Genomic DNA, 27,218 nt, shown 5'->3' with positions numbered 1-27,218 from the left:
CTTCTGTTATGTGACATTGGAAGTGACAAGTAAAATCAAAGTTCCAGAGTTGATCACAGTAAGTCAGAGTGTGGCGACAGGCCGACACACACACACACACAGACACACACACACACACACACACACACACACACACACACACACACACACACACACACACACACACACACACACACACACACACACACACACACACACACACATCAAATGACAAGACGTGTGAGGCTCAACTGAAGCATCACGGATCATAAAGAACAGAAAAATGTCCAAAAACGACTCCTACGGCTGAACAGAACGATAAAACCTTAAATCAGAGGAGGGTCTTTGAAAATTAGAAGAAAGGAAATGAAATCTATAAATCCAACATTTTTCCAAGTGTCCACAAGTGTTAAAAATGTTGGAAAAAAGAAAATGGAGGCTCCAAAATGTTATATATATAAAATGATTCTACTCTGTGTTCAGCAGCCTGAAGTTCAGTCAAAGTTTCTCAGATTTGTTGTCACATGACTGTTGGTCTCAGATGAATCAGAATTTAATGTTTTTGACAGAATCTGTTTAAAGTAAACGGTTTATTTGTGGCGAGATTTTAAGTGAGACATGTAGAATAACATGTTTTTGATGAAATATCACAATTTTAAGCTTAGTTTGGGTTACTTTTTCTGAGGGAAGCGTTTGTCGCACATGATGTGTTCAGGGTACCTTGGAAAGATGAAAATCTGATTATAATGACGTGTTTTTTTAGCTTCTGGTTGTGATAAACGGTGAAGTTTTGAGGATTGTTTTGGGATTCAGAGGGTTAAAAATGACAGAAACACTCATTAAGTCTACTTCAAACAAACAAATCAAACGTAATAAGGATGTTTCTTCTGCTAAAAACAGCTGACTGGTTTACACTGGGAACACTGGGATGGACAGAGGGATCAGGCAGGATTAGCAATTCAAACTACAAACAAGAATCAAACCAGTGTAACCTCCATGCATCAGCGGGCCCTCTATTTGGTTTTTGGGGATCAGTGAGGGTTTTAATGGGAGAACTGGGAGGGCGTGATACATACACTGGTCACGTTCAGGTTGAAAAATCCCCTCTGTGACGGCAGCCGGAGCCAAAGCAAAAAAAAGCAAACCAGGAGAAAAAAGAAAGAAAGAAGCAAAAGAAGAGAGAGAATGTGCAGAAACGTGTCTTTAAATGAAAGAGATGGAAATAAAGCAAAGGAGAGAATAAAGGATTTGTTTGTTTGTTTCAGACGGACCTTTGTGGCACTGCGGAGGTGATCGTAGTAGACCTCCTCTATCGCCTGGAAGTAGATCACACCCTTCAGCTTGGTCTCGTGTTTGTCTGTGGGAGGAAAGAAGCGTTTGTTAGGTGGAGGAGAACGAACATCGACACCCAGAACAACGACACGCTCATTAAAATAAAAAAGAAGAAATCAAACTTTGATTACGACCAATTTATGTTTTCTGATGATGGATGGGAAAAGACAACCACAGCACTTTTTTCTTCCTCCCCTCCTCTCTGTGGTTTTTTTTTTTAAAGCTCTCATTGTATTTTTCAGACTTGCCTGCATTCTTACTCTACTCTGGTACATCATTGCAGTTTGTTTCATCAGCCTCTGCAGAACCGCAGTGAGGAACCGGTGGGGGAACTCAACACCCCGTCTCTCTCCACCTCCGGGGCACAAACACTCCCACAAGCCAACTTAAAGAGTACGAAGGTGGAGAAACGCAGCGCTTCATTTCCAGGAACAACACTTTTGCTTCTTTTCTTTTTTTTAACACGCAAGCTATTATCTGCTAATGACCTCTTTAGCATTCAAACAGCCGGAGCGTCTGCATCTCATCTGACTGCGTCTAAACTCTGATTAACGGGAATTAGTGGCTGTTTGTTCGTTCAAGGTCAAGAGGCAAGGGCGAGCGTTTGTGCATCTCAATCGGCGGCCTCCTCCTCCTCCTCCTCCTCCTCCTCCTCGGAGAGCGTGCACATTTTAACTCCTGCCACAGTAATCGGAACACTCCTCCTCAGCGCTGGCTCGCTTTCAACAGCACGGTTCGCTTTGAGCAGCTTTTTAAGCAGAAACCTTCACGAGGACTTCAAAGGCCTGACAGGAGAACGAGTGTCCCCGAGCTCAGAGCGCCCGGATCAAATTACAGCGCCGTGCACGCCGCTCAAGGTCACGCTCCGCCTGTCACTCATCCGCTTTACATGTTCAGGGTTTAACCCTCTGAAATCCTGTCACATTTTAACTCTCTGTGGTCTTGATTTTAACTTCAAAATAAAAGTCCTGCTCCTCTGTGGAAACAGAACAATCATGACTAGAAGTAGAGAGAACTCAAACATGTCTTTAGTGCAGAATAACACAGTTATAATGACATAAATCATAAAAAATTAACAGAACTGCAAGTTTAATTTATTTGACAAAAACTGGAAAACACTGGAATCTATATATATTGAACTTTTTACATCTTTCCAGCCTCTCCTCTCCTCTCTGTGTTCTTCAGCCTGAAGTTCAGTCTAAGTTTCTCAGATTTGTTGTCACATGACTGTTGGTCTCAGATGAATCAATCATGTCTTCATAGTTTCACTGAGGAGCTCAGAATTTAATGTTTTTTACATAATTTGTTTTAAGCAAACGGTTCATTTAGGGCGGAATTTTAAATGAGACATGTAGAATAAAATTGTTTTTGATGACATAATAATTTTAGTTGCGTCATCACACATGATGTGTTCAAGGACCGTCAGAAAGATGAAAATCTGAATAATTAAAACATTTTAAAGCTTCTGTGACAAACGGTGTCATTTTCGCGATTGTTCAAAGAACAAAACGTGCTTTTCTCTGGGGTTCAGAGGGTTAAACTACTTTACAACTAGAAGTTCAGATATTTCTTCTCTCCTACACACATAGTACTGAGTACAACAGTAAAATACAAAGCAAAAAACATTCTGCAATATCTAATAATAAAACAGGTTTTTTTCTGTTTCTTGAGTACTTTTAAAGGGCGATTCTAGTATTTTTTAAGCCTGTTTTCTCATGTTTTTGTGTCTGATTTATTAATGTGGACAACAGTTTTTTAAACTCTTCTAGTATTGAAGGAGAGCTCCTCACCGTCAATGTACGTCCACTAAAATAACTTGTTGTTGCCACAGACAGACTCAGATTGTTATTATAGGATTCTGAAAACTTTATGAAAGAACCTCCAGAGAAATAAAACCTTCGTCTTTCAGTCTCGTTCTGAGACCTCGTGAGAGGGTTAGTCCTCATCCACATGGTTTAAGTCCTCTTCTTACCGACGTAGTAGGAGAAGGTCCTCTTGAGGCGGTCGAAGACGAACCAGCGTTTCTTCCAGGACTTGATCTTCCCGCCCATCTTCACCAGGTAGCCCTTACACATCTTCTCTGTGAGGATGACGTGGTAGCAGGTCTCCACGCTGTGACCCGACGTCTCCACGTGGGAGCGAAGGTCGAACTCCTCCTTCCTGATGGGAAGGTAGCGAGTCATAGGACGGGCCTGGGGGGGCAAGAAGGATACTTATTAAGAATATTTATTATTTAATCTCAAATAATGGAATATTTTGATCAAACAGCACACAAATATGAAGATGTTTTAGTGGCCTGTGATGGTGCAAAAGCTTAAATTATAAAAAAAAATATTTAAAAAACCTTTCTTTCATATACAAAAAATATATATAAATATATTAAAAAATATATATAAATAAAAATAAATTAATATATATATATATAAATAAAAACTATAATAAAATACAATAAAAAATAATAAATAAATATATATACAATTATAAATATATTATATATATATATAAAAAATATATATATAAATAATATATTAAATATATATATAAATAAAAAATATGTATATATAATTATATATTATATATATATATAAAAATATCTATAAATAAATATATTTAAACACACACACACACACACACACACACACACACACACACACACACACACACACACACACACACACACACACACACACACCTTGTAAGTATACCTACACACTACATGTTCTAACTCTGAAGTAGAACTGGAAATATATCAATATATATACTTTGGTATGAAACGGTTTCATGTAATGATATTGAACCTCCACCGTTCAGAGAGCAGCGGACTCATTTTCCGCTCTCCCACCGTGTCGACCGGATTACTCCTCCTTTCACTGACCTGAGAGAAGTTCTTGGCCCTCATCTTGACCTCCTTCTCCACCAGCTGCTGACGGTGGAAGGTCTCATCCTGCAGCCTCTTCTCCGCCTCCTCCCTCCTCCTCCTCTCCTCCTCCAGCAGCTGACGGCGAGCGTGGCTCTCTCGCTCCTGGAGGAGAAAGAGAGAGAGAGAGGGAGGGAGAGAGAGAGAGAGAGAGAGAGCTTCTCATTAAGTATGTTTTTTGATGTATGGAGGAGCTCTGAATGCTCCTCAGCTTCCCCTTCATACATTTATAGAACACCGTGCAGCTCCACCAACGTGAATGACTCTTTAAACAGGAGTGAAAATATATAAAGTACACATGAAGAGTGACAAGACAAAAACACAAATAAATGTGTTTAAATAAAATACTAACAGAGAAAAAGAAATAAACTTGTATTCTGTTAAAAGCAAAAGAAATAAAACTTAGGTTCAATTCTGAGTCGTGATGAACTCAGAGGGTGCATACCAATTAACTTAGTTAACTTCCTTAAATGTTAAGTGTTTAAGACGTAAAGGAGAGAGGAATCGAGGAAACACTTTTTGGGAGAAATTAGATGTTTTATAAAAGAGTTGGTTTTCTTTATCAAATATCAAATAGCCGTGGTGGCAGAGCAGACGATGGTAAGATTCTTCAGTTGAGGTGTTTACTTGTCGCTTCTCCTCACTTAAGTCTCCTTGTCAAGTCTCCTAACTCATGTCTCCTTTTACATCCCTCTTCACTCTTCTATGTTAAGACATCTCTCCTTGTTCATGTCTCCTCAGACGTCCCTCCTAACTCCTCAGAGGACAAAATGGGTTTTTGGTACTTCCAAGATGGCGGACCGGAGTAGTTTCCAGGTCTTTTTGATTTTGACTCGACCCTCTTGTAGCAATAAGTGTAAGATACATTTTGGTAAATAAGTAAAGCAAAGAACATTTACTTTCATGTTATTGAAAGTAAAGTCCTGCAACATGAGACTTCAGAAGCAGAAGTTCTGGAGCAGACCAGAGGATTGATCTGATGGTTAGTATTTCATTCCCCTTCATCAGGACACAAAGAGAGGAAGACGTCTGAAACATGGAGGCCGATAACATGAATGAAGCGTTATTCCTCTCATTCATCATCAATTCAAAGATATTGACAGAAACACTGCCAGAGCTTCATCCATCACACGGTACAGATCCTCAATAATCACGTTTCTATTGTGTAGAAATCTCTCTTTTGAAGTTCTGTCTTACCCTCGATTCAATAAGTCTGGCTTTCTCCTGCTGCGCCTCCTTCAGCATCTTCTCCATCTCCTCGATCTTCATGGCGTCCGCTCCTCCGAAACTGAAGTCAAAGACGACAACACGGCGTTACAACACGACGGTAACGACCATTACATCATTGTGACGGTGCATGATGACACTCAGATCCTACTGAATATCAACTCAGTCAACCTTTTACTGCAAAATAGAACTTTTTTTGGTGTATTTTTCTTCCATAACACGTCTTCTTTCAGACTAGTGGAAATAAAATATTTATTTTACTACTTTGTCTGTTTGCGTCTGTAGATTTCGTCTAAATGGCTTTTTTTATTTTTTATTACTAAAGACATTGAGGTCCATTAAATGTTTACTGAGGGAATAAATCAAGAGAGAAGTAGAGTCATTTTCTCATAGACTTCTATACAACCAGAGGAGTCGCCCCCTGATGGACAGTAGAGAGAATGCAGCTTTCAGTATTGATTTCACAGCAGAACCGGATGTTGCCTCCTGGTTATCACACTATCCCTGCTCACTACGCTCTTGATATGACTCTGTGTGTGTTCCAGTACCCATAATACTACCACACTATTTAGTATTCTAGAAAAATATTTAGTATATCCCAATACATAGTATGTCAAATGCAGTACGCCACAAAAATACTAGGATATACTACTAAATCCAGTGGCATTTTGCAGCATGAAGCCAGCATGCTTTTCTGGCTGTTCTGACCCACAATCCTTTGCACAGCTGATATATGAGCAAAAGGGTCAAAGTTTGAGATGTTATGAGGAAGTAGTATGTCCTAATTGAATGCGTACTACTTGTAACAGTATGTATTTGTAAGAGAAGCTGCAGTCTGTATGATCACAGTCATGTGGAGCCTTCTTCTCCTCCGCTCTACCTGGACATGTTGTCGGGCGAGCAGGCCGAGTTGTTCCCCGTGGACACGCTGGTGTCCATGCTGTCGGAGCTCTCCAGGCTCAGCGTGTCGTAGGGCTGCTCGCCGGCCGACGGCGGGTGGTGGTGCAGGATGGAGTGGTGGACCAGAGGAGGGGGGCCCCCCGATCCGTGTCCGTAGACCATGAGGGGGGAGTAGGAGGGCGACGAGGAGGCCGAGGTCACCAGGTGGGACTGGGAGCCGTGGAGCGCCTCCCACTGGCACTGGGCCTCCACCGCCGCTCGCTGTTTGAGCTCGGCCAGACGGCGGCGCTGCTCATCGATCACCTGCTGACCTGAGGGGGGGGAGATGGAGGATCAGAGGTGGATCGGATCATCAGCCTGCTAACGGGTCGACCAACGAGTCAGAGGAAGTCCAGAACCACTAGATGCATCGACCAGCACCAGAACCAGAACCAGCCCATAAAACCACAACATGAACCATGTATCTGCTCTCCCACCATCACAAGCTTAATGCTGCGTTCACACCCCACCGAGCTGAAATATATGTAAATTAAATATATATATAGTAGTTATTTCTTGCATGGTTGAATGCGGAAATAAATGGCTTAGTTGACGACGGTTTCCATGGAGATAAGCCCCTCCCCCTCTCCGGCTCAATAAACCCAAATGGACCCGTGTTTGGTGTGAACGCAGCATCAGAACGTCTGCCAAAAAACAAGCCGTCACCACAGAGCTCAGACCCTAACCCATGCCTGATAACAGGACACATAAGTACGCTTGATAAAAGACTCAAAAGATGGAGCTCTACGATCATGCAAGATTTATATTCTCCTCCAGCAGCAGCAGCGTTCATGGAAGATTGATGGAAGAAAGAGCAGTTTTCTGTGTTTCAGACAAAAGAACAAGAGATGAAAAGAAACGTCGAGTTAACGACACACCAGAGATGGAGGATGAAGAAGAAGAGGGTCTGAAATGAACCGCCGTCAACTTCTGGTTAATGATGCCTTTTGATCGATGGATCAATAAAAGTAACCTGTCGGACTGACTCACAGTCTTTAGTGTCTCTGCTCCTGATTGGCTGCCTGTTTCTCCCTCTTACATCTTAACCCTCTGAACCATAAAGCAGTTTTAGGGAGATTTTCTCTCTTTAGTCACATTTTACTCTCTGTGGTCTTGATTTTCACTACAATATAAAAGTCCTGCTCCTCTTTGTATCATTTGTCATGGCAAGAAGTACTCTAAAAATGATCTATAGTGCAGAATAAGACAGTTATATTGCCATAAATCATTAAAACAATGGAATCTATATATCACAGGCTGCATATGTTATATATATATATATATATATATATATATATATATATATATATATATTGAGCTATTTTTTTCTCTGCTCTGTGTTCAGCCTGAAGTTCAGTCCAAGTTTCACAGATTTGTTGTCACATGACTGTTGACCTCAGATGAATAATTCATGTCTTCACAGTTTCACTGAGGAGCTCAGAATTTAATGTTTTTTACAGGATCTGGTTAAAACAAACGGTTTATTTGTTATGTAATTTTAAACGAGACATATAGAATAAAATGTTTTTGATGAAATATCACAATTTTAAGCTTTGGTTTAGTTGCTTTTTCTGACGTAAGAGTCAAATATGATGTGTTCAAGGCCCGTCAGAAAGATGAAATCAAACGGTTAGGATGTTTTTTACAACTTTTTGATATTTACGGTCATTTTACGTAAATCAGAATATGCACAGCTGCATGTACACAGGAATATAAGTGTAGTATTTATTTTCATTATCCATGTAAACAGATTATTATGAATATTGTTTTTTTCAGAATGTAGTCAAAAAACCTAATATTTGTTGCATGTAAACGTGGTCATAGATCCAAACAGGCAGGGTGAGGTTCTGATCCAGAGAGACAGACGGTTCATGTCAGACTCCGTATGTGACGTATGGAGACGTTTCACGCTGTAACCCCTCCTGTCGGCAGAGACCCATCTACCTGCTGAGACTCCCTCTGTGCTGATCAGTGTGGAGGTCTGGAGCTCTGAGGTCCACAGACAGACGGACGGACATGAAGGAGACGCTGATAAATAAGACTCTTTAAAACACCAGAGTGTGTTTTTATGATCGATGGGGTCAAAACACACTGAAGAACACTGATCACACACACACAGCTCCATGAGGAAGACTTCACAATAACCAACACTAATGAGTTCATGTACTGGATATATACTAATCAGTGTTTACGCATCATTACAAAATTATACAATATATATTATCTTGAAGTTTAATCACATTTAATTGTCACTTTCCTTCCTTTTCAGTCCAATTTTTTTAGTTTTGAAGCAAAGTTAAATGCATAAATTGTGTGATATAAATAACATTTATTGTTACTAATGTCATTTTTTGTAAATATGAACATTCAAAGTGATAGTAGTGATGTTTAGGAGGGTGGTTGTATGAGGTACTTCTCCATAGTCAGTGTATTATTACAGTAGATGGAGTTTCTGACGGGGAACTGAATCAGTTATCCACAACACCAGACTCCATTGACAAAAACTATCATTTTACCTTCGGAGAACAGAGGAGTTACTGGTCTACTGCTGCCTCCATCTTTTAGTTAGTTGTGTTATTTTGTGACTTTGAGGAATCCAAACTAACCCTTTAAAACACCAAAGTCACAATAACACAAACATACTAACAGATGGAGGCAGCAGTAGACCAGGAACTCCTGTGTTCCTTGAGGTTAAAATGACAGTTTTTATCAATGGAGTCTGGTGTCTTTAAAGAGAGCAAAGATCAGGGCTGAAGTCTGAAGGCATTAAGGCATTAAACTACTTATTAATGCCTTACACTTGTAGAAAAGGCTTCCAGTTTAAGGACTGCAGACTTTGAAAAACAGGTTTAAAGAATGTTGAAGCCTTATAGACTTTATAAAGACGGTTATGGATTTTGTGCAATAAAGGGAATGCATACAGTGTTTAACATTGTACTGAATGTTCTGCCAGTAAAGACCAATGATAGCCATGTTTTGTATTTCGTCAGAAAGGTAAAGAGGTGAAAATATTCTGAATATAGCGTTCACTTAAACTCATATTGGTTCTTCTGGGTGTCTAAAATACGTCCACAGCAGTACATATGTTTTGCTCCATCTACTGTAGTAATACAGTAACACTGACTATGGAGAAGAACCTCATACAACCACACATCTAATCATCAGAACTTTCCCTTTACCCAACATTTAACCTATATCAGTTCATAATATCCTGCTTGTGATCTCTTAAATGAAGCAAAGTCTACTAGTGTCAACAGTTGCAAAAGTCTACCAGTTAGATGCTTTAACTATTTGCGACACATCATTTCCTGTTCATGAGTAATCCATGTAGGGCTTCCACGTAGAGTTCAGTTAGGTGTTTTTGAATCCTTGCATGATGAATGTTTCAGTGTTACCTTTCTGCTGCAGAGCGATCTGTCTCTTGGTCTCGATGTCCTGCAGCGTTGCAGCCAGGTTCCTGGGCAGACTGCCGGTGCTGTTGGCCACCAGCAGGGGGCTCTGCTGAGTCAGAGGGAGCAGACGTGAGATACAGCAGAAACAAAGCGATGGGTTTACATACTTGAGAGAGACTGGCTGCAGTAGATAAACCAGCGGCCTACCTTGGAGCTGGCGTTGCGTCCCAGCGTTGCAGCTCCGTGCTGCAGAGGGGAGGCGGAGCCAGACCGGGGCTGATGGAGGGACAGACCTGGATCACTGTCCAGCTTAGAGCGGAACACCTGAGGGAGGAAGAGCATGAAGAGAACACCTTTAAAGAGTGATGATGACGACAGTATAGGTATGTGAAATCCACCACGGAGGACTCGCAAAGACCTGCTGGGAAACAAAGGTCACGAGCAGTGTGTTAAACACCAAATGTCCTGCTTTAATCCAGGTTCTGAAGAACGCCACTGGATCACATATGTGCAAAAGGGGTCCGTTCAGTCCACAAACACGTCAAACTATTTATATTAGTAAATTAATGTTTTGCAGTGCGGAAAATGAAAACTGCTGGGTGTTAGAAAGCTACTATATACTATAAAGCTAAATACTTTTTAGTGACAATTAGTGATACATAATTGTCTTATGACTTTAGAGAATCCCTGAAAATCGGATATTGAGGCTTTAAGGGGTCTGAAGTGTCAATCAAGCCCCCCCAGAGACCCCCTGTATATCACAACGTGGTTAAAAGCACGATCAGCATTTAGTGGCTTTAATAAATCAAAGGTTCAATCAGAAGTTTAAGTTTCAGCATCAAAAGACGGACAGAAACATATCAAACACACACACACACCTGTAACTACCGCCTCACAGCCCTTTGATACGCTCATGCTGCGTTCATGTACCGTGGGGGTTTCTGTGTTTGTAACGACTTTACGTTCAAAGCAGCGACTTGAAAGAGATCACAACATTCTGACTTCTTTTATGTTCTGATTGAAGTTTTCTGTTCACTCAGCTTTATTCTCAAAACGGAGAACACAAAACAAAAAAAGACTTCCTGTTTTACACAGACAAAAAGTCCCAGCATGCATCTGGTGTGCTGACATTTGTTTTTCTGCTGTCAGGATGAAATGAAGTCAACTTCTCTTTACCTAATGGGTTCGTTTGTCAGAGTTCATCATCTCAAAGCAGAAGTGAAATTAACTTTATAGTAGTTTCCAGGAGGCTTCAAAATATATTTAATTCTATTTTTTTATTATAATTATTATTATAAATATATATATATATATATATATATATAGTATATGTATTTTTTCTCCCTCTTAATATATATTTTTTATTATAACTATTATTATTGCTCTTATTTTTATTATGTGCCTTGTTTTGTAAGGTCATATGTCAGCGACTGTTTTATTTTGTTCAAAATGTAAAAATAAAATAAAAAGGTCAAAAAAAAAAAGAATGGAAAGACTATTTTTTCCCCATTTGATATGAATGCAGCATTACTAAAACACCGGTTGTATAAACTAGCTAAAGTTTCAAACTTAAGTTCCTTATGATAAATATTTCATTCATTCAGGATCGTTGCATGAAGTTTGTCTCCTTTGCCTGAGTGTCTTAGACTGAGGTTTCACCATAGTTACTGTCATTATACAGCACAGGGTGCACTTCAGTTACCATGGGTACGCCTCACTCACATCCTCATCCTCATCCTCATCCTTTGGTGTTACTTCACAGCATTATTGTCAGTGTTAGATAGCTTCTTAAAAAAATGAAAATAAAGATATTACAAAAGGAAAAAAAGAGGAGAATGTTTTATATATATTATTATAATATGCGTGTAACATAATGGAGACTTTTATAATTGTGATTTAGCCATCGTCACTTTAAACAGACTGCTGTGGTTCTCTTCTAAGGACCTTCTAGAAACACTTAAGGGGAATACCTTAAAGTAGCTAAGGGCAAACAGTTAGAGATCAAAGGGTTTTCTCAAGAAACTCTTATGGTGATTTTATGAAACACGTTTTTTCACCGAGGCGTCTTTAGATGAGAGTTTGAGAGCAACTTTAGTAAAGTGGTTTAAGACATATCAGGACTCTTTTCATTCTGTGTTGATTCTGGCGCCCCCTGTGGACTAAAGTGGTATTGTTTCCGAGCACCAGACTCCCTTTAAAAAACCAAAATCATTTTACTGCAGCAGAGTCTGAAGATGATTTCATCTGGTTTCTCCAGAATCCGACCCGGTGGCTCCGATGACGAGCTTTAAGAATAACTTTATAGAAACAGACGATCTTCTCTCTGATGGTCTGGTTTACTGATGGAGGTCTATAGAGGACCAGGACTAAACTGAGACTACTGTCACTTTAAACACACAGACAGAAACAGCAGCAGAATGAGTGGGAAAGAAGAAGAAGTAGACCCTCTACCTGCAGCACCGGCCGGCGGCCCGACAGAGACTTGGCCGGCAGAGCGGGAGGACCGAGCTGACCGGAGCCAGACATCAGCTCCTGGTACCACTGCTCTAAATCTAGCTTGGGGAGGTGAGGCCTACTGAGCTCAGACTGGTACTGGAGAGACCAGCAGACAGGAAACAAAGACCAGAGGAGACAGGAGATTAGAAAGCAGTCAAAGACAGTCGGAAACATTTCCTTTAAGAACCCTCAACAGCTGTAATTAAGGTTTTTTTTTACACTTTAAAAATGATTCTTAAATATCTTCAACACGTTATTGTCGTCAGCTGCTTTATGCTTTTTACCCTCCAGCTGCTTCATCCCTGTTTTACATGTCTGTATTGTAATCTTATGTTGAAGCTGCAATGACCCACTTTTAAGTTTTCATCCAATTTTATGTTTTAATTCACTTCAGCTGTTCTCAGAGCCAAATACATGCAGCATCTTAACGAATAACACTATATTTCTGTATAATTTGTTGTTTTTTTCCACGGTTACCAACACAGACTGTCTGTTCTGTCTCTACTGCTCTGACAAATACATTTTAAACAGCAGATTGAGACTAACTGCTAACAAACATGACAACCATGCCGCTTAAAGACAAGTTAAATAACTCTTACTTTGTTTTTTCTTTACTGCACAGATGATAAAAGTGAGTTTATTCAAAAGTTCAACAATCTTATGCAATGGGTTATAACAATTAAATCACACGTACGACTGTGAGCCACCAATCTGGGGTTTTTGAGGTGACGGATGCACCGTTGAAATGTTATAGAACAAAAAAATGTTAACTAATATCCTAGAAATGCCTTTATACCAAACATGCACTGTATGAAATATTATGTAGTATGAAACACAGTTATTCTGTTAGTAACTTATTTGGTATCTGTGTCCTTCATTTTATTTTTTCTAGGAACACCATCTTGACAATAACTGTCAACTTCATACTATATGTATGCATGATATTTGTTATAAATCTCAGGTGTTTCTAGATGATTAAAAGGGTAGGAGGAATAAAATTAAATAAACATTTCTGCTACATCAATTTATGTCGAATATTTTTAGCATTTTCTTTAATGTACTCTATGTTTTTTTTCTCTTTCACAAACTACTGGATACTTTTATTACTAAATATATTCAAATTAAACAAAGGGAAAAACTTTTTGGTTTGAATTAGTGACAACAAAGGCAGCCATTAAGGAAACAAGGAAGGAAAGAAGGAAGGAAGGGAGGAAGGAAGCACACACCTCCACAGAGAGAGAGAGGGAGGAGCCGTGAGGGGAGGGGAGGCAGGAGAAGACGGGGTCTACGGGTCCGGACTGCAGGGGCTGGCGGAGCGGGGACGTAGGTGACGACTCCACCTTTGGCATCCCGTACATCTGAGTTAACTGTCCCACTGTCACATACTCCTTCACCACGGCAACGCACACACACGTTAACATGTTTAGTATCTAGACGAGCATAATTCACTTTTCATTTATTTATTATTATCCTGTGTATTTGCTACATGTCATTAGAGCTGGGTATCACTGGGAACCGATCAGAAAGGGTTTGGATAATAATTTATATCATAACTTTGGCTATCTTAGACTATTACTATATTAAATGTTGTATATATGAAATGGACGTAGTTATTGTGTCATCACTCATTGGTTTGTGGACTGAAGTCTTGAACTTGGTATATTAGACGTCACCCTCTTGGTTTTCCCTTTTTAGATTTTGGCCATCATCAAATTGGTTTTTGGCCGACACCATCTTGTTTTTTAGTCTGTCGACATTTGGGGTTTTGGCATACGCCATTTTTTGGGGGGGGGCCCTTGCCATTTTGGTTTTGCCAATCACTAACATGGTTTTTGGAAGTCAAAATATTGTTTCTTTGGCCGTTGCCATTTTGTTTCTTAGTCATCAACATTTGGGGTTTTGGCCATCTGCAGATCTTTTTTGGGTCGCTGCCATTTTTGGTTTTGCCAATCGCCAACTTGGTTTTTGGCTGTCCCCTCTTGGTTTTTGGCCATCGCCATCTTGTTTGTTAGCCGTCGACCTCTGGCCGTTTGGTAATTGCCATATATTTTTTGGTTGTCGCCATCTTAGTTTTTGGATGTCGTCATTAAGGGTTTGGGCCATCGTAAGACCTGACTATCACTTTAAGATTAAGTTCTTTTCAGGGTGCTTATTTTGTTCATTATAAAATCAGGGCTCCCAAACCTCAAGTTAGATGTAAGAGGTTTTAAAAACGTTTATGATGCCAACAGAATACATTTTAAGACCAAGTTTACAATAAACAAAGATTGAACTGGCGGAGGAAAAGTAGAACAGGACTGTGAAATACCTGCCGTTTGTTGGTGGGTTGAGTTGACTTCCAATGCCGTCATTCCCATCATTCCCAGTTTTAAACACTTTCTGTATTTAATTAATTAAATAAATGCGAGAAGCATTTGAAAAAAAAGTATAAAATAAATGTTACCAATTATTTTGTGACTTTAAATTGCAATGTCAGAAAAAAAAAGAATAGAATCCTACTTCCCTTCTTTTAGCAATTTTTAAGACAATGAAAGATTTATTCAAGATATTTGAATACTAATTAAGGACTTATTTTTAGATTAATGAATCGGATGCCTTTTAAGACCTTTTCAGTATAATAAAGATAATGTTTTTGTAGAAAATACTTAAATGGCTCAAAGGATGTATTAATAAAAGTGTTGCGTTGGCGTCGGCCATCTTTCATCATTATTACCACCTGTTTCCTGTCATGTCTTTACTTTTGGCTTTGATATAAAAGTCATAAAAATTACCCCAAAACATGAAGTAAAAAACATAAAATCCAAATGACACCCAGCTCTACATGTTGTACAACAAAAGTTTTGTTTTTCAGAATCGATCATAATCTTTTACAAGCACTTAAAAGTGAATGTACTGCCTTGCAGCTGCAGAGGACGTGAGTACAAGATGCTAAAACCAAAGGCTCCTGTAGCAGAGAGCATCAGTACAGTCAGTCTGATGAACAGCAAACAGCAGAGGGAGCAGCATGACATGGACATGGAAGGATGGGGAGAGAGACAGTGGGAGGAGAGTTGAGAGACAGACAGGAAGTGATGGTACCTCGCCAGCTAACGCAGCATCTACGGCGAACGAGCGGTCGTGAGAGGCGGGGTTTCTGTTTTCACGGAGGACGCCGCTGCCGTACATCTTACAGACGTCAGACAGCTTCATGTACTCCTGAGCAACGGCCAACAAACGGGCAGACAGGATGAGAAGCCATGAGGACGATACTGTACCGCAACTCTTATGCACAGTACGTACACACACACAAGCAGAGACCATTATTCAACCCGACTGTTTGAGTCCTGGTATTAAAGCTAAACGGACGGACACACAGGAACACACCAAGCAACAGAAAGTGTTTCTTAAGCAACACAACTAGCCGACACACAGAATGTCACAAACAGGCACTTTAGTTGTCTGTTACAAAGACCAGTGATGTAGTGGTAAATAAGAAAGTGCTGAAAATGTAACCTCTAGTCACCATAAAGTGTAAAAAACACTAAAAGGCATCGTATCATATAGGGCTGCACCGCAGAGTTCAACATTTCGTTCAGGATGTTGACGTTCAAATTTGAAATCACCATTCTTAAAGCTGGTATTACTGCACAGTTATGTATAAATATCATTCTACACTAATATTATTTGTATTATACCAGTGGTGGCTGCATTGTGTCCAATTTGTGTGATCCAAATAACTCCATTCCAAAAGTCAAAAGTTTATGAAAAAAGGTATATGTAATATGAAATATTCATTTAACTATATTTTTTAAAAACAACATTTTTCATCAAAAAACTGTTTGCTCTCCTGAGGCACGAGGCAGTTTAGCAGCAATCTAACAGCACCATAATTTACATTTATATACATTTACATTTTTTATTCATTTTTTTGTTGTTGATTATGTTATAAAAAAAGGTGGACAAAAATGAAACTTTAAACCATTTTTTTGTGTCTCCACTTGTTCCTACTGTTATACAAAGTTATAATATGCTAATATATAGCCTTATGTTGTTGAAACCGACGAGTAATATTAATTAAAGACAATTGATTTAATAAAAAACGTATTTAATCCGATAAATATATTTCATTCAAATTTATATTTTACTTTGATGGTGATGACGTCATGAAAATATGAAGAAAGAAAACCTTCATAGAAGCTCCAAATGTTAAAAAAATGACATTTGGTACAGCACCATTATCATAACATAATCTCTAGCAAAGTGGGGTTTCATGTCTTTTCCACTACATCGCTGGACTCTGAACAGACAAAACCCAACGTAAACTAAAAGCAACATTCTGACACCTCTTTAAAACAGCTGCTGTAAACTGTTCTATGGGGGGAAATAAACCGGGTCACAGGAAGTCACAGGAACAATTAGAGTTGAAGTGTGACCGGGACACTGACAGTACGATGGGTGACCTTTGGGGTGAGTTGCACAGATAGCGGGTGGGGCGGGTGGGGGGGTGCAGTGGGCTTCATGCAGAGACCGTTAGTCCGGTTACCTCTGTAGGGCTGCTGGGGCACAACTGACAGAGAGGGGAGGCATGTAAGTAGGGAGGAGAGGCTGGACAGAGGGAATGCTGGGAGGAGTGGATGTCCTCCAACAGCAGCTCAGCCTCGCTCATCTGGAGCGCTTCCTGTTTTAACAATTCAGGAACAAGTCGTTTTAAATTCCTACAGAGAACTTTTCCCACGGACACAGATACAAGCTCTGGTTACCGTAGCGACCATAACAGATTAGTTTTCTCTCTGCACACTTCAACCACAATCGATCTTTCCATTAGTACAGTTGGATCCAAAGTCTGCAAAATCACTGCGAGTTAAAGGTGTGAATGTTGTAAATGTGGTGAGTAATGAGCTCAGTTATGTTTTTAATGCAGTGAGAGTTGAATGTTTGTTCCAGATGTTCTCTCACCTCTCTCATGGCGCTGGAGGACTTGGGGAAGCTCTTCCCACCCGTCAGGCCGTGGTATCTCTTCTCCAGGGCCGACAGCCTCTCCTTCTCCTGGAACACAAAACACATATATGTTAGTCAGAGGTTGAGTTAACTGAATATTTTCGACATTGGCTGAAACAGCGACAGAAAAGGAAGGCTATCTGTCATTTTTGACTCAAAATGTTTGGGGAAAGTGAGGAAATATTCGCTGAATTTGACAAAAGTGAATTGGATTAGAATCACAGGCTACTACGTACTTTACCAATGTCTTATAATAATTTTTTTTTTTTTAAATGGCCGGTGAAAATAGATTATGACGGAATTTTTACAACCACGTTTTTCAAAATGACGGTCAACGAGAAAGTCAAATGCAAACACTGATGTTAGCTGTTTGAGGATCAACTCTCTAAATCACAACAAAGCACAAAAATCAACATTATTGTAAACTGCTCTTTTTTTAAATGCAAAAAAAAATAAAATGATCTGTGCTTTTCCCTTCAACAATCCCACTTTGGGTGGAATATTGTTCAGTGTGAGTTTGAACTTTTACCTTTTGGAGCATCTGCAGTGTGAGGGTCCGATCTTTGGCCAGACGCTCGCACTCCTGAGAGGCCTGCAGGCCGAGCTGGTGGGCCTGGTTCTCCAGAGCAGACACCTTCTCCTAAAGAAGGGAATACAGAAAGAAAGAAATCTTCATTGCAAGCTGTTCTACGGAAGCCCTGAGAGGACAGAAAGTGTTAATGCATTAAGAACAGGTGAGAAAAAGGTACTGCCAAGGTAATCTTTCTAAATTCTTTGAAAAAAACAACTTTTTGAAACAGATGGGAAAAGTTTTACCTGGAAAAAAAAAAGTTTGGCCAGGTTAAGTTAACCAATACAAATTTTTGTGGCCAAAATGAGTAGTAAAACAACAAATCATCTAGCAAAACTTGTTTTTAGCTAACCAAGTCTTCTGCTTCAAACTATATTTGTTGGTGTTGAGCCTTTGAAAAGTAACATTTTCACTGAGGTCAAAAAACACCAGAGTCTTAAACAAAGGAGAGAAACCTGTTTCACCATCGCTGCCACAAAAGCATAGAAAGTATCGTAGGACTTTCTAAATCACAGAGTGGAAGGATGTGGCGGTGCAAAAAGAATGCACGACTAAAATCACTGAAAATATGAGGTAAAACTAAATGTATGTTGGTATTCTGATGTTGTAAATAAAGGTTTTGTTGAAAATAAACACTGAATTCATGCCCTGAAGTTGCCTCTGCAGGGAGAAAATAAGAGTTTTGTTTAACTCTCTCTCTGCTAGGTGAGTGTTGGTAGAAGAAAGGAATAGAAACTAAATAGATACGGAATGTTTGCAGAAACGTTTGCTGGTTTATTCAACTCTTTCACACCAGCCCGTACTGTTCAGACCATCCTCAGGCCGCTGTTCCTCACCTTCCTGTTGGCCACGCTGCCGTGGTACTCGGCTCTCTCCTGCAGCAGCTGCTGACTGATGGTCTCTCTCTCCTCCTCCAGGCTGCTCTCTCTCTCCAGCTGCTGGAACTCCAAGTCCTCAAACTTTTTGGTTCCTGTTTCCAACGCCTCTCCGTCCTGATGGAGGCCCACACACAACAACAGCGGTCACATCATTTAATAAAAAAGGAAAACACATGGAAAATATACATCGCTCATCTTAAAGCCATCCACTATTCTCAGACTAGCAGAGATGCTCAACAAAAAACATCTTGTTTGAAAGTTTTCTGAAGCTCTTTTTTTGGGAACAAGAACAAGCACAAGTTGCTCAGTCAAGACAACAGTCATGAAGAACATGCTTCTACTGCAGCACAGCGGCTTTAAATATGAAACACAGGAGGCAAGCGATGGACATTTACATTCAAAAAATATATAATAATTTGCACAGATTTGTGGTCAGATTTGATTCTTCCCCTCATCACTTTCATTCTACTCTTCTACTTAAACTGCTAAAGAATAAACACCTACAATATGAGCTACTATTATAGTGGAGAAAACTAAATATATGTAATATAGGATGCTGATATATAAACAGGACTGTCCTCAATGTAAATATATATAAACTAGTAGAGGTTTGTTTTAGGTATGTTCTCCCTTTTGCAGCTGAAAAGCTTAAGTTTCACAAGATTTCTGTCAGCAGCAGAGAGACTAGTGTTCATTCTTTAGACTCTTAAGGAATTTGTAAAGAATTCTGAGATTTATTTCATGTGGTCAAAACAGGAACAAAGAAGTTAAAAACGTCAAACTTCTACTGAAGTTGTTAAAGGTGCAATGTGCAAGATCTGACCAGATTCTTAGTTTAAAACATTAAAGAAAATAACTTTATGATCAACAGGATGTGAAGAGGTGACAGTGTTGCAGAGATATCCACTGAAATTAGCACGCTAACCAGCGAGCCCTGACCCATTCTGTCCTGTAATACCATGTGTAACCTCGAGAGGCGATAGTGAGTCAACGTAAGCATCCAGTTTGTCCTCAGTCCAACATGAGAGGACGAAGAAGTAGAGCGTGTTGAAGGTACAGAGTTTGTTTATTGGATTAAATCCAAAGTGTTTTGGCCGACACCACACCTGAAGATGGCAGTGTTATTTTGACGGGCTCTTATTTTGCATATCCTTCCCCTGCTGATAATAACTGATGACTGATTGTGAATCTAGATTGTTTGGACCCAGTAGTAGATGTGAAATGCTGACTCCTTATTAAATATTACACAGTGCACCTTTAAAAACATCCTTACACCTTGGGAACAGCTTTTGTTCCATGTTTAAATGTTGAATCGTACTTTACCCATCAAATACATGAAGCCTTTAATAACTAATCACACTGGTAGAAATTCATCTTTTGTTTTCAAACAACAACATTCATTTAAAAAAGAGAAGTCACAGGATGAGAGCGAGGGAGGACAGAGAATGCATCTAGTCAGGGGCCTATGTTAATTGATTAGTGAGCAGTTACACAAATTATGCGAGGCCAAGACAAATCACAGAAGAGATGCAGATCAAATTCACACATGCGGTGCAGAGCGACCGGATCACATGATGCACATTTTACCAAAAAGGACCCGAGGGCTTCTGTGGCATGAAGGTGTAGAGGAGGAGAAATTCCTGCAGCTTGTGGCAGCAGCATGTTTGTGAGGGGGCGACTCATAAATACACTAACTGGTGTGTGTGTGTGTGTGTGTGTGTGTGTGTGTGTGTGTGTGTGTGTGTGTGTGTGTGTGTGTGTGTGTGTGTGTGTGTGTGTCTTTAAAACCATATGTAGTGGGCCCCCGCTAGAGGGTTAAAGGTTCCTGTAGCAGCATGTGCTGAAGCCTGGCACATTTAGAACGACCATACTGAGACAGAGAGCAGACACCACAGAAGTAGTAAAAAAATGGGTTTAAAGCTTTGAGGCTGGCTGGTTATTTAGATAAGATATTTTAGTTATTGTGGTTATATAAATGTAATTAATGGTGCTGTTAGATTGCTGCTAGGCCGCCCCGTTAATACAGGTGCTTTCTTTCTTTTTGTTTGGCAAACGGGACACAACATTTTTTGACCACTCGAATCAATGAATAAGGCAGAATACTTTGTTAGATAAAAATATGTTGGAAATTTTGGAAATGCTAACATTTATCTTTTCTTTCGGACTCGCTCTGAAGTTATTGGAAATGTTTGGATGACCCAAGTCCGTAACAATCCTAAGCAGCCACCACATGAAACTAATTCTACCTTTAGTTTAATACTAATAATGGTAGTATACCTTAACATTTATCTGCAACTGTGCATAAATGCCAGGTTAAATAGAATTAACAGACGAGACAAAACAAGCTACGCAGCATTTGAATGAAGATTTAGCATTCAGATGACGTTATGAATGAATATTTAAACTATTTATGACAACCCTAGCTGTATTGCTTCCATCCTATGCCCTTTTAGGATTAAAAACACTGCACTAAAAACAACATAATACATAAGAAAAATACAGTCTGTCTTTAAATAATCTTAACAGAATGCAGGAGGGGAGAAAGAATCACCTAACAAAACATGTTTTTCCCCTTGTTTTGTCCATTTTAACTAGTTTTTCCTCAGGAATTACATGCATCTCTGCTTTGAAAGTTGTCTGTCTGTACGCCTTCTATTAATAGGTCTAGAGGATATCAATAAAATAAATGATTCACAATTGAACATGTTTTTTCTCCATCAGAACGGTCTCAATTAGTCACGTGTGGAATAACTAACTAAGTTGCAATAGCTCTCATGCTAGCTGTGTATTTGGTCTTTTTCTCTACATTTACATCTTCTAAATCCAAAATGGGTGCTAATACTAAGTTTTTCTTCAGGCCGAAGCATTTCACCTGCAGTTTAGAAGAAGCTAAAGCTCAGTGAAGGTTGTGTGTGGGATGGGGACTGTGTGTGGTGATGTATCGGGTCAGGCTACTGCAGACTGAGGTCCATAGGTGAGGGTGGAGGAGGTGAGGTTGGGTGATTTGGGGTCTAGCTGCTTCTGCTGGACTGAAGACCCACCCTTTTGAGCTGTTCCTGCAACTGTTCCCGCAGGGACTCGGGACAGTTATGGAGCTGGTTCTCCAACTCAGCGTAGCCCTCCTGGAGGCTCTGCAGGGCCCGGCGCTCGGCCTCAACATTAGCCCTCTCCTAGAAAGACACAACACACACCCACACACAGGATGGATGGACGAAGAGAGAGAGAGAGAGAGAGAAACACACTGCTCAAAATCCACGCCATGCAAATACAAAGCTGTAAGGTGTTAGCAACAGACATGTCGGGACAGATCATTAGGGCTTGGCAGGGAACAGGAAGTAGAGGCTGAGTTGTTGGGATGTTGCAGATTGTATCAAAATAACCAGATTGCAACTCTTAAATCTTCCTAAAACAATTCAATGAATGTCTTTTTAAGTAATAGATACATTGGAATGCTTTCTCAGACAACTACTGGCTGTAAATATCCCAAAAGAATCAATATATCTTCCAACAAACTTCAATAAGCTACAAAAAAGGCCCATTATTTACTTAAAGCTGCTCTTCAGCTGAGGTTCAGAAACATCACGTCTCTTTGGTGCTGCTACAGTTTCTAGTTCAGGAATATCATCCTCACTTTGATGTGTGAAACTGAAGACAGGTCTTTAAGGACAACCTGTTATTAAGAAAATGTGTCTTCAGAGTCAAGTAGGAAGTTTTGAGAAGTTCTAAGAGACACCTTTGATGTATTTCTTTATACCATAAGGCCAAAATCCTATTGTCAGCAGCAGAACCACAGGTTCTAACCTCTATTTTTCTACTGGGGTTCCTAAACATTTGCATGCAAAATGTTGATCCAATCTTGTGAGAAGGATTCCCACAGAAGATAAGATGGTGGTCTTATTCCAAGAGATCAAAGCAATTACCCTCCAACAAAACAATCATGAATGACAAATTTAGGATCATATCAGAATAAGAGAATCAGAACCATAAACGGTTTATTGCCAAAAAAGAAAAATAATAGTAAAAATATAATAATTGCAAATAATAAAAAAAAACTAAAACATAATTTAAATTTTAATTTGTATACATTTTTTATGTTATTCATAATTAATTATTTAACTAAATGTTTGGAACAGTTGGGAAATAAAGTCATGGAATTAAACTGGTGAATGTTCTTTCTCTTCATTTCCTCTCAGATAAATGTGGTGGGTGCATGTACAAAGGAAACCAGTATAGAACACATGCTGGTAGGTTACCCGTCCACTACCAGAACACTTCATTCAAAGTGTCTTGCAGAACCCGTGCACTACAGAACCAAAGACTACAGAACTCAAACACCATTGGAGGATAAGTTCTCCTGGCCCACAGAGAGTCTGACATGCAGACAAAGAAGAAACAGATCAGAGATTCAGTAACTGTGAGGGCTGGAGAAGCAGAAACAGGATTAGAGGTTATGGGATGTCGGTTAGTTAGCAAAGTCCAGCTGAGGAGGAACAAAGATGAGAGTCGACCTGAGAGAAAACCACTGAGGTGAAAACATGCACAAGAGAAAACCCAAGGAGGTAAATCCATCCTTTATGTGTCAAGCATTCCTGACGTGAAGAATTGAACATATTGCCCAAACTGGAATGCTGATTTATGAGAGGAAACCAACAGAGACGAACCAGTAGGTCATGACCAGAGGAGAAGACTGTAAAAGGACAGGCAGTGAGTGTATGTGTGCGTTTTCTCTCTTTTCTAAGAATGTACACAACCCTTCAGCAAATATTTGAATCCTGTTTACGTGAATGTAATTTATGGATTCAAATAAAGCAGTTAAAACACAAGCTATATATACGAGCCAAGTATCACGAAAGTTTGTGAAATGGTCACAAAGTGCAATCTATTGGTTTCGTGTACAGGGACACAAATTGTCCCTTGTTTGTTTGCTGTCTAAACCTAACTGTTGGTTTTGTTGGTTTTGTTGCCTAAACCAAACTGTTGGTTTTGTTGGTTTTGTTGCCTAAACCAAACTGTTGGTTTTGTTGCCTAAACCCAACTGTTGGTTTTGTTGCCTAAACCAAACTGTTGGTTTTGTTGCCTAAACCCAACTGTTGGTTTTGTTGCCTAAACCAAACTATTGGTTTTGTAAACCAAACTGTTGGTTTTGTTGCCCAAACCAAACTGTTGGTTTTGTTGCCTAAACTGTTGGTTTTGCAAAAAAAGTTGACCTGAGGGACATGAAAGAAAAGGACAACTCGTGTCCATGTACACTAAACCAATATATTGAATTTCTTGACTTCTTCACAAGTTGCCGTGACTCTGTTGGTATAAATCCATTCCACCCTTGCGGTTCTCTGTACCTTGTCTTTCTCCCTCTGGATGGCGCTCTCCAGCTCGTCCAGTTTGTGCTGCAGCTGGTTGACGATGTCCATTTCAGCCTCGATCTGGTCCAGCTCCGCCTGCCTCTCGCCCTGCAGCAAGGCACGTTCCATCTCCGCCTGGAAGAGAGGACAGAAACCGTGAGCCTCAAGCCACCGCCAAGAAAAGATCTACCGTTTTCTACGGAAGCCCGGAGGGGCAAGTGAGAAGAAATAATACTGGTGGGCCAAGTCTGATGTAAAGTGTTTTCTCTCAGGATAAAAAAAAAGGTTTCTACAGAATATTTAAAAATTCCTTAAAAAAAAATGTAATCCGTGATACAGGAGAAAAATAAGTGTTTGTTGTTGTAATACTCATTTTGGCCACAAGGGGCTCACATGCAGTACGACCAAACGTTCTAAATAAGACTTAAAGCATTCATGTTTTCTCCCAGGTGAGTTTTAATATACATAACTTAATAATACAAAAGTATGTAGCTTGTATTTAAAATGCTGGAGAAATTAAAACTCGTCTGGATGAAAACATGTTCGATATATAAAAAAGTTTTGCCAGGATTACCTTTGTAAATAGCTTTGTTTTCATCCATGAAAACATGTGAAGAAATATAGTTCCGGAAGATGGACATTAATTTCCCTCTCTACTTCAATTAAAAACAGTAGGTCAAATAACATGTTTCCCATCCGCTCTCTGGACTCTACCTCTTGTTTGGACTCCTGGAGTTGTTGCTCCAGCTCCGTCAGCCGGCTTTTCAGCTCATCGATCCGAGCGAGGACTCGAACCCGCTCATCTTCCAGGTAGTTCAGCTCCAGATGACCGGCGCCGCCCGAACCGGACGAGTCCTCGTGCTGCCGGGAGAGAGAAGAAGAAGTGAAGCCACGGTGGAGGAAGAGAACAGAGGTGTACAGAGTTAAAGTCTCACTGTACTGTGACATTCTCACTGTTTTCACACTAAGTATTCTTGACTTTATTCTGTGAAAACTGCTATTTATTTCAGACACTTTTGTGGTTTACAGTTAAATAATTAGCGTCTCAAGACTAATTGCAGTTTTAGAAGATTTCCCAGCTTTTCAAATTGCTAAAACTCTCTTTTGGTGTAGTTCTAATAAATGCAAAATTACTGGAAAATGGAAAAATAAAGCACCGTCTACTGGGAACTTGAATATAAAAAAATTAAAAATGCTGACATTTAGAAATCCTTAATGCAAGACAGAAAAAACAGACAGAGGGAGCAAACATAGAAAGGATGCAGGGGAAACTTAAAAGAGAAAAGAAGCTGACTTTGAATCTGTGCAGCTGATCTGTTCTTCTGCAGTTTCACCACGATGAAATATAGATTTGCAGTGCATTAAAAGTAATCTGTTGATTCCTGCAGCCTGAGGCTAATGTTTTCAGACTCTGTACACACATTATTAAACAGATTGTACTTCTTCTTCTCCTTCACCCAGAGAGGTTTGTTGTTTTCTGGTCACGCATCAGAGCAGAAGAGTTCAACGTTACATAACACGCATGATGATCGCATCGTGTTCGCATCTATGAGAAACAGGGTTCTAGATAATAAGAGAGCCGTCCCTGATGACCTCTGTAGAAAGGTTAGGACACTTGTTAGAAACAGCCTTTTTTAAAGACGCGGAAAAGCTTCTTAATTCAGCAGAGAGGCGTTTACTGACCTTAAACCATAAAGCCATAAACCAACGTCCACAATGAGGAGGAGGGACTTTAATGATCTGTAAACTCATATCTCATATTCATGGACTACTTTACTAAGTCAAGTATTAAATGTATTATGAAGACCAACGAAGGTTGAATATCCTGTAAACTATTTGATTTGGCTGCAAAATATTTACTCAAAGATTGTTAAGGCCTCCTGTTTCATTTAAAAACAGATCAACCTTCTTTGTATAATCCCTAGACGTATAAATAGTGCTTTTATCAGCAAACCTTTTGTGACAGTCGCGTCTGAAAAGCTCTGATAACACGAAGTTACAAAAATCCAGAGGCACACGACCAAACGCCATAACACCTAGCAGATCCTTCACACATTCACGGCCTCACTACGCTGAATAAAAACAAAGCTTCATTGTGAGTTGCAAAGAACAATTCAACCAAGGGCTGGACCTTTGATTCATTGTGTCATGCATTATCTCCAAACAGCTCTGCAGTCTGTGGTAAATATAATGTTTTAAACCTGCAGAAACAACTAAAAACTGTCCTAATGGTGAGAAGTTAAACCTGATCTCATATGAAGAGACATTCAGGTGCTAAAACACATTCTGGTAAATTCCAACGCTCCCTTTCTTCCAGACTCCTGACGGTCCCTGAACCTCTCTTTGAGAACCGCTGATGTAAAGCCATGCACATTATCTGCTGTTCCACGGCGGCATGCAGAGAGCGTCTTCACTGGAGGAGAACCATCGTCCCTCTGACCTGTCTGTCTCCGTTGTGCAGCGCCGCCGGCGTGCGGATAGCGGGCGGCGTCCTCACCTCCTGATGGGTGCTCTCCGTGCTGCTGCACTCCTCCTTCAGGTTCTCCTCGTCGCTCTCCCTCTGTCTCTGCAGGAGGCGCATCGCGGCCGAGGACGCCGTCCCTCCGAGGACGTTCTCCAGAGAAGGTCTCCGGGCCGAGCCGTCCATCAGCCCGCCGGGGAAACCCGTCCTCCCCGAGACCAGAGGGTCCAGACCGGTACCCTCTCCTTTGTTGTACTCGGCACAGAGGTTCAGGATGGTCTCCAGTCGCTGTCTCTCCTGTGGACAAAACAAGACACGACCAGGTGAGAGGTTATTCTTTGTTCTGAACAGGAACCGGTTCTAAATGAGTAAAAACCCGGATTATTGATCTGGAGTCAACGGTTCTGCCAACGTTACTTTAGAAGTTACGGAGTGAGATGTCCTCTGAAAACAGAGCGTCATAAACTCAATCAAACCCTCACAAGTTAAGCAGAACATCAGTCTGCAGTAATGGTCAGTGTTCTACTGATTGGAGATCAGCTGTTCATCCTCGTCCACTGCAGGTAACGTTAGTCTGATCAGAAGAACAGGGTCATCAATAAGAGATAATCACTGAGATTATTGATGAGCTGAGAATGTGTTTTAAAGCTGTTGGCAACCAGTGACCAGAAGTGACCATATATGGACTGAGGAGGAGTGACGTAGAG

The 27,218-nt window shown here is 40.1% G+C and overlaps 1 protein-coding gene across 1 annotated transcript in view; it reads right to left on the bottom strand.

The window, feature by feature from the left end:
- The window catches only part of LOC129092748 (pleckstrin homology-like domain family B member 1), a 108,031-nt gene that overhangs the window by 4,308 nt on the left and 76,505 nt on the right, over positions 1-27,218 (bottom strand). The window contains 14 exon segments of the mRNA XM_054600799.1: positions 1,251-1,336; positions 3,284-3,503; positions 4,187-4,333; positions 5,426-5,516; positions 6,336-6,666; positions 9,790-9,892; positions 9,994-10,110; positions 17,218-17,307; positions 17,789-17,899; positions 18,667-18,822; positions 21,750-21,878; positions 24,048-24,185; positions 24,765-24,911; positions 26,491-26,808. Coding sequence (XP_054456774.1) covers positions 1,251-1,336; positions 3,284-3,503; positions 4,187-4,333; positions 5,426-5,516; positions 6,336-6,666; positions 9,790-9,892; positions 9,994-10,110; positions 17,218-17,307; positions 17,789-17,899; positions 18,667-18,822; positions 21,750-21,878; positions 24,048-24,185; positions 24,765-24,911; positions 26,491-26,808 — 2,184 coding nt within the window.

Source organism: Anoplopoma fimbria, chromosome 1 (genome assembly GCF_027596085.1).
Source record: "Anoplopoma fimbria isolate UVic2021 breed Golden Eagle Sablefish chromosome 1, Afim_UVic_2022, whole genome shotgun sequence".
NCBI lineage: Eukaryota > Metazoa > Chordata > Actinopteri > Perciformes > Anoplopomatidae > Anoplopoma > Anoplopoma fimbria.
The sequence above is the reverse complement of the archived record's forward strand: the minus strand, read 5'-3'. Positions and strand labels throughout refer to the sequence as shown.